The sequence below is a fragment of the Pelophylax lessonae genome, assembly GCF_965119305.1.
Source record: "Pelophylax lessonae genome assembly, chromosome: 1".
In the NCBI taxonomy this organism is placed as follows: domain Eukaryota; kingdom Metazoa; phylum Chordata; class Amphibia; order Anura; family Ranidae; genus Pelophylax; species Pelophylax lessonae.
The window spans coordinates 894,448,918-894,456,415 of record NC_138768.1 but is presented as its reverse complement, the minus strand read 5'-3'; the positions used below and the strand labels follow the sequence as shown (position 1 = coordinate 894,456,415).

The 7,498-nt window shown below is 44.4% G+C and overlaps 1 protein-coding gene across 1 annotated transcript; it reads right to left on the bottom strand.

The window, feature by feature from the left end:
• Window positions 1–3,890: 3,890 nt before the first annotated feature.
• Window positions 3,891–6,511, bottom strand: LOC309566458 (E3 ubiquitin/ISG15 ligase TRIM25-like). Its single transcript, XM_082271606.1, has 2 exons — window positions 4,179–6,511; window positions 3,891–4,012 (listed from the first exon to the last, which is right to left on the bottom strand). The coding sequence occupies exon 1, from the start codon at window positions 6,359–6,361 to the stop codon at window positions 4,532–4,534; it is 1,830 nt and encodes a 609-aa protein (XP_082127732.1). The 5' UTR covers window positions 6,362–6,511; the 3' UTR covers window positions 3,891–4,012; window positions 4,179–4,531.
• Window positions 6,512–7,498: the final 987 nt, after the last annotated feature.

The following is a 7,498-nucleotide window of genomic DNA, read 5'->3' as shown; positions in this document are numbered from 1 at the left end:
GCATTGGGGGATGTATTGGGGGATGTATTGGGGGGATGTATTGGGGGGATGTATTGGAGGATGTATTTGGGGGTGTATTGGAACACGGAGGGGGGGGGGGGGTTTCACAGATCATAGGAAAATATATCAATCTCTTATCTCCAGTAACATGAACACTGCTCATACCAAGCAAAGGAGAGATATTTGTTCCATTCTGTGATGTGTTTGTGTCTTATATATAGGAAAATGTTACATTGTAGGACAATCCTGACCATAGGAAGCCTTGTGTGTCCCAATAAAATGATGGATGTGTTCCATCGGGATTACAAAGTTCTTGTGGAATGTGATGAGGAAATGACAACCTCTGATCCCGGTGAAGTTTCTGGAAGTTTATTTAGAAGAGAAGAGTTACAAAGTAAAAGTAAAGATTAGAAAGTAGAGAGATGAAGGTGTGCGGAGATCCTTAGACATGGCAGGTGGACCAAGGATCTGACCTCTTCATCAAACGGGAGGCTTTTACCCCCCAATCCTGGACAGTTGTCATGGAGGACCGTCCCAAACATCAACATTTTACAGATGGAATCATTCAGTGAAGAATTTGTACAAGCAGCACATCATTCATTACAAGAGACATTCATTTCTGTTATCTCTGAACACCTTATCAGCTTGTCCCACCTCCAGACTCCCAAATCCCTCATTGTAGAAGAAGGAGACCAACTGTCTCTATGTTCCCCAACAAGACCTTCCAAGGATCCGGAGAACAACAATTTCTTCTAATAACATCTTTCTGTAAAGTCATTCTAGACACTTCTGGACCGGAAGGTTTTACCCCCCTTAATGACCAGGCCATTTTTTGTGATTCGGCACTGCATTACTTTAACTGACAATTGCGCGGTCGTGCGACACTGTACCCAAATACAATTGATCTCCTTTTTTTGCCACAAATAGAGATTTCTTTTGGTGGTATTTTTGATATTTATAGTGGTATTTTTAATATTTTTGGTATTTTTGGTGGTATTTGATCACCTGTGCGGTTTTTATTTTTTTGTGCTATAAAACAAAAAAAGAGCAACAATTCTAAAAAAAAAAAAAATAATTTTTACTTTCTGATATATAACATTCCCAATAAGAAAAAATATAAAAAAATCAAATGTTTTCATCATTTTAGGCCAATTTGTATTCTGTTACATATTTTTGGTAAAAAAAAAATCCCAATAAGTGTATATTGATTGGTTTGCACAAAAGTTATCACGTCTACAAAGTAGGGGAAAGATTTATGTAATTTTTATTTATTTATTTTTTACTAGTAATGGTGGCGATCAGCAATTTTTTGCAGTACTGCGACATTGCGGCAGACAGATCGGACCCCTAACTGACATTTTTGACACTTTTGGGGGGTCCAGTGACATTACTATAGTAATCAGTGCTAAAAATATGCACTGTCACTGTACTGACACAGGCAGGGAAGGGGTTAACACCAGAGGTGATCAAAGGGTTAAATGTGTCCCTAGGGAGTGTTTTCTAACTGTGTGGGGTATGGGCTTTCTCCATGAACACAGAGATCTGCGCTCCTAAATAAGAGGATCCCTGTGTTCATCACTGACAGAACAGCGGTGTGTGTTTATAATGGCAGACCGCCATTCTGTCTACACAGGGAGCCATTGCCGGACCTGCTGATTGGCTCCCCTTGTGGCCAATTAGTGCGTGTGCCCCCCACTAGCGGTCCCGCGAAGTGACGTACAGGTATGGCGTTTCCTGGGACAGAGCCGACCTGCTGCAGTAAAATGATGGCGGTTGGACGGCAAGTGGCTAAACAGAGAATCTGTTATTATATAAAGAACCTCACATTAGCATATAAGCACTTAGTCATCTCATCTCATCATTAGTAAATCACATCATCATTTCTATAATTATTAGTAATTATTGGTAATATTTATTATATTTTATAATAATTGTAATGAATAATTATTTCTCTTTATCAGAAGAATAGGGAATAGAGGAAATGTAACAATCGCTCGGCTCCATAAGGATCATAGAGGTGACGGGACTGAAGGGGATAATGGTGATTGTAGTCATCGTCCAATCCCTCCCATCATTCTATCTATATCCAATCACTGATCAATATTCCCGTATACAGAGCCGAGGATTTCCACTTCCTGAGACTGTATACCCCCCGTCACCTGTCCACACTACCACACCCACACCACAATCCCCGCCCCCCTCTACATCATAACCAATAGGAACAAGACTAGCACTGGCTGTATTCATAGTGACACTCATCACAGCCAATCACAGGGAGGGGGAGGAGCAATCACAGATCCATGGATTGGTCATGTAAAGGAACCTGTGAGGACAGAAATGTAGGAATTCTCATTGTGGATAATAAAGTGTGTGTCTAGACAAATCCTATTGTTCTAGATTTGGATGGAGTGGGGGAGGACTAGAACCCCTGTCAGGTTTTTACTGCTATCTCATACTTGCCAACTGTCCCTTTTTTCCTGGGACAGTCCCTGCAAATAGGAGCCTGTCCCAGGTAATTTATATTGTCCCTGGAAGCGCCTGTTAACCACTTACCGCATACTGATGTACCCGCTCGATCGTTACCCAGGTAAGCGGGAGGGGACGTCCCCCCCCCTCCCGCCGCCTTCCGTGGCTTTGCTCGGGCCTCCCATCCCACCGGGAGCCCCGAGCACCCAGCCGGCATGTCTGCCGGCTGGATGGAGTCCCGATGAATGCCGGAAACGGCATCGATCCGGTCTCCGATGACGTAACCCGGAGTAGGCGTCCATGACGTCACTTCCGGGTTACTGTGTTGCAAAAGGCGGCAGATTTGAAAAACGGCTGTATGCAAAAATGCAGTTTTCGGCGTTTTTCATACAGGGAAGTGTAGTGGAGGGGTTTGGGGTCTTTTAGACCCTCGATCCCTCCATAGAGAGTACCTGTCACTACATATTGGTGTCACAAGGGATGTTTACATTGCTTGTGACAGCAATAAAAGTGATCAGATTTTTATTTTTTTTTAAAACCTGTAATAAAGTTAAAAAAAAGAAAAAATAAATAGGAAAAAAAAAAAAAATTTAGCTGCCCCCGTCACCGTTAGCTCGCGCACAAAAAAAAAACGTATACGGAAGTTGAGCCGCAAATGAAATCGCTGTTCAAACCACACATGTGAGGTATCGCCGCGATCGCCAGAGCGTGGGCAATAATCAAAAAAAAAAAGAGCTACACTCTAAACTGGTAACCGGTAAATAAATTACCGCCTATTGAGATCTCTATTGACCGTAGTTTGTCGCCATCCCACGGGGGGGCACAATTTTAAACCGTAACATGTTGGGTATCTATTTACTCGGCGTGACATCATCTTTCACAATATACAAAAAAAATGGGCTAACTCTACTGCTTAGTATTTTTTTTAAATGCAGTGAAATGTGATTTTTCTATTTTTTTCCAAAAAAATGGCGTTTTAAAGACTGCTGCGCAAATACCGCGTGACAAAAAATTTTGCAATGACCGACATTTTATTCTCCAGAGTCTTTGCTAAAAAAATATATATAATGTTTGGGGGTTCTAAGTAGTTTTCTAGGAAAAAATACTGGTTTTAACAAAAAGTGTCCGAAATAGGGCTGGGGCTTAAGTGGTTAATCAGGCTGCCCATAAATGTTATGCAGAAGCAGTGCAGCTGAATGGGAGAATTATTCCAACTCTGATACTGTGGCCTTAAGTTTGAAATTCCCTTTTTAATTTCCTGTAATTCTCTCTATATTGAGTAGACTCTATAATCTGAAAAGTAGGCGGAGATTAATTAAGCAGAGTGGGCGGAGCTTCAGGGAAGTGGGTGTGGTAATTGATAGCTGTGCTGCAAAGTGTGCCTGGAATTTTTTTTTAAATGTTGGCACCTATGCTATCCAGGGCTCCATTAGAAAGATTTCCCCTCACTTCCTGTCCTGGTGACAACTTTTTATCAGACAGGAAATGAAGGAAAATCTACACCAGGGACACAGACAGAAATAAAGATCTGACAGGGGTTCTAATCCTTCCCTTACTCTACTGAAGGAAAGGATTTTTATATCTGTCTGTGTTGCTGTTGGAGAGTTTCCCTCACTTCCTGTCAGGTGAAATGTTGTCACCAAGACAGGAAGTGAGGGAAGATTTGTAATGGAGCCCCAGATAGCAGTAAAAACCTGACAGAGGTTCTAAACTTTCCCCACTCCATACAAAACAGAACAAATAAATATTTTGCTATAGATAGACTGTGATGGTGGAGACCCTGGGGCCGTCATCCTGATCCTGGCTACACTATGTAGTGTGTCACTGACCCAGAACAAGCATGCAGCCAGTGAAAGCTGAAGAATCTGCCCTCCTGCATGCTTGTTCCTGGTCAGTGACACACTAGGTGGTGAAGTGAGGTTTAGGATGAAGATGACGGCCCCGGAACCTGCAGCTTTATACATAAATCAGTCATGTTTCCTCTCCACTGCTTCCTCCTATTGGATGAGTATTGCACCAATCACCAATCAGATAATCCCCCTTGTGATGTCTCTGGGCAGATCTCTCACTTCTCATTCCCCCCACATATCTTTATACAACCTCCGTATACCCCTCCCCCTACACCTACCCCAGCATGGAGGGGCTCAGTGAAGGTGGTGGTGAAGGTGTGGAGGTGTCGGATCCGGTCACACAGATCATAAAAGGAGATCCGCCCGGCCTCATAATCCAGATCTATCCTGACTCTACCACTGGAGACACCGCCGGGTAATGGGATCTCCTTACTGTCATGTATCACTGAGCACTGATTACCCCACCCCCACCTCTCCAAACACCAGGACTTCTTATTATATCCAATCCGTGACTGATCTCCTCTCCTGTCTATACTGGGGTAACACATCCCGACTCTACAGTACCCTGCCCCCCCGACTCTCCAGAACCATGACCCCCCGACATCCACTTCCCAGTAATGTCTCCCTGAGGAGAATCTCTGACTGCTCATCACCTGAGGATACTGAAACCTCTCTGGTGTTTCTGGGTGATTCTGATGTAATGAGAAGGTCGCAGTTTTCCTGTCATCTGATATATGTAGATTATTACCAGCTGTCCTCACATCCAGTAATATGTCTGTAACCCCCGACACCCCCGATGTTTGCTGTACAGCCCCAATATTTGGTCCTCCAGCCTGGCAGTGTGAGTGTTGTATGGTGGGGGAGGGTTGGGGGCGTGGCCTGGATGGTTCAGCATTGATGTGACCTTTACCCTTTGTAGTAGAATGTGGATAGACATGTGTGCCTGTACATTTCTCTACATTTACCCCAGACATGATATCAGATAAACCTGTGTGTAATGTGTGTGAGATCCCCCCCACATCCAGATCCCCTCCATCATGGAGGAGTTTATCATGTCTCTCTCTGTCCTCATCATCTCCATCCTCAGTATCACACAAGTCACCTGTGTCTGATTCCTGTAGGACAGTCAGTGGATCCGTCATGTTACACAGCTCCTCAATGTCCCCCATCTTCCTGGACAGCTCCTCCTTCTTTATTTCCAGATCCTGGACCAGATCATTGATTACCCCGGAGACCCGCTCTGCCTGCCCAGAGATATCCCTCAGGACTCTCTTCTCCAGGTCTTCCAGACGTCTCCTGAGGTCTCTGAACAGGGCAGTGACTCTCTCTGTTTCATCATCTGCTTTTCCTTGTACTTTCCTCCTGCGTTCCTGCAGACTCTGCACTCTTTTCTCCATCTCCTCTCTCTCTATCATCAGTTTCTGCAGAACATTCCTCAGTTTCTTCTTCCTCTTCTCAGAGGCCTCATCCAATGATTCCTTCTTATGGCTGATGTGATCTCCAATCATACAACAGGACACACAGATACAGGTGGAGTCCTCGGTGCAGTAATACTTCAGTAGTTCCTTATGGACGGAGCATTTCCTGTTCTCCAGGGAAGTGGTGGGGTCACATAAGACGTGTTCTGGTGACTTGCTGTGGACTCTCAGGTGATTGTCACACAGAGAAGCTTCACAATGCAGACAGGATTTCACAGCAGGTACAGGAGTGTGAATACAGTAAGTACAGAAGACCCCGGACTCCTCCTGATCTGGATGGGTGGACAGGAAATTCTCCACTATGTTACGCAGTGTTATGTTCCTCTGCAGTGCAGGCCGATCCTGGAACTCTTCTCTGCATTCAGGACAGGAATAACCTCCAGACCCCTCCTGTGTATCCAACACACGACCAATACAGTCCCGGCAGAAGTTGTGACCACATTTCAGGTTTACGGGATCTGTATAAATGTTCAGACAGACGGAACATTCCAGCTCTTTCCTCAGATTAGCAGACGCCATCGCTGAGAGCAGAAGAGAGAAATGAAAGTGAAAGTCTCTGACACTCATTAACCAGTTCTGTACACTCCTACACAGGGCGAGGTGACCCGTTCTGTACACTCCTACACAGGGTGAGGTGACCAGTTCTGTACACTCCTACACAGGGCGAGGTGACCAGTTCTGTACACTCCTACACAGGGCGAGGTGACCAGTTCTGTACATTCCTACACAGGGCGAGGTGACCAGTTCTGTACACTCCTACACAGGGCGAGGTGACCCGTTCTGTACACTCCTACACAGGGTGAGGTGACCAGTTCTGTACACTCCTACACAGGATGAGGTGACCAGTTCTGTACATTCCTACACAGGGCGAGGTGACCCGCTCTGTACATTCCTACACATGGCAAGTTGACCAGTAGAGATGGCCTTGCAGTTTGCCCAGCGATTGGTTAGTGGCGAACTTTGCTTATTTGCGATTCGCCGAATATGCAAACATATGGGGATGTTAGCGGTTGCCATATTATTTTACATTGGGAAGAACTTTGACCCATGACACAGCCATCAGGTGGAACGTGACAGCCAATTGAGACATTTCAGCACATGGAAATACCCCCTACCTTATAAATAGACCTGAGCTGGCTGCTATTTACACTCTGTATTTTGTCAGTGTAGGGAGAGGTTGCTGTGTGGAGCAGGGACAGACTTTTAGTGACACAAATTGCTAGGTAATGGGTCCAAAAAAGTCCTTTTAAGGACTGGTATATGTGTAATATTCTTTGGTGTGCAGTGCACTATATAGGGGTGTAATACTCTTATAATATACTTTCTAATGTAGAAAGCATATTATAGTGGATTTGTATTGTGCAGCATTGTGACTGGTGTGGTGAGAGGTTCTGCAGCAATACTACAACTACAAAGAGTGACAAAAGCACTTTTAATAAGTATTATAACTGGTGTAATAGACAAGTGGCCCCCCAATACCACAGATTGAAGTGGGGTGTTATCTAACAATATACTTTTATAACAGTGTATTTGTGTCCTGCAGAAATGTTGCCTCTTTTGCTGCGTTACCTCTGCTACACACAGTACCAAACTTCCTGGCCAATTTTTTGTATAACTGGTGTGATAAACCAGTGCCCCCCCAATACCACAGATTGAAGTGGGGTGTTATTTAACAGTATACTTTTATAGGTGTAATTGTGTCCT

What these genes read in the sequence shown, in the direction of transcription:
- LOC309566458 (XM_082271606.1), bottom strand. Translation starts at nt 6,361, where the DNA reads ATGAGTGTCAGAGACTTTCACTTTCATTTCTCTCTTCTGCTCTCAGCG.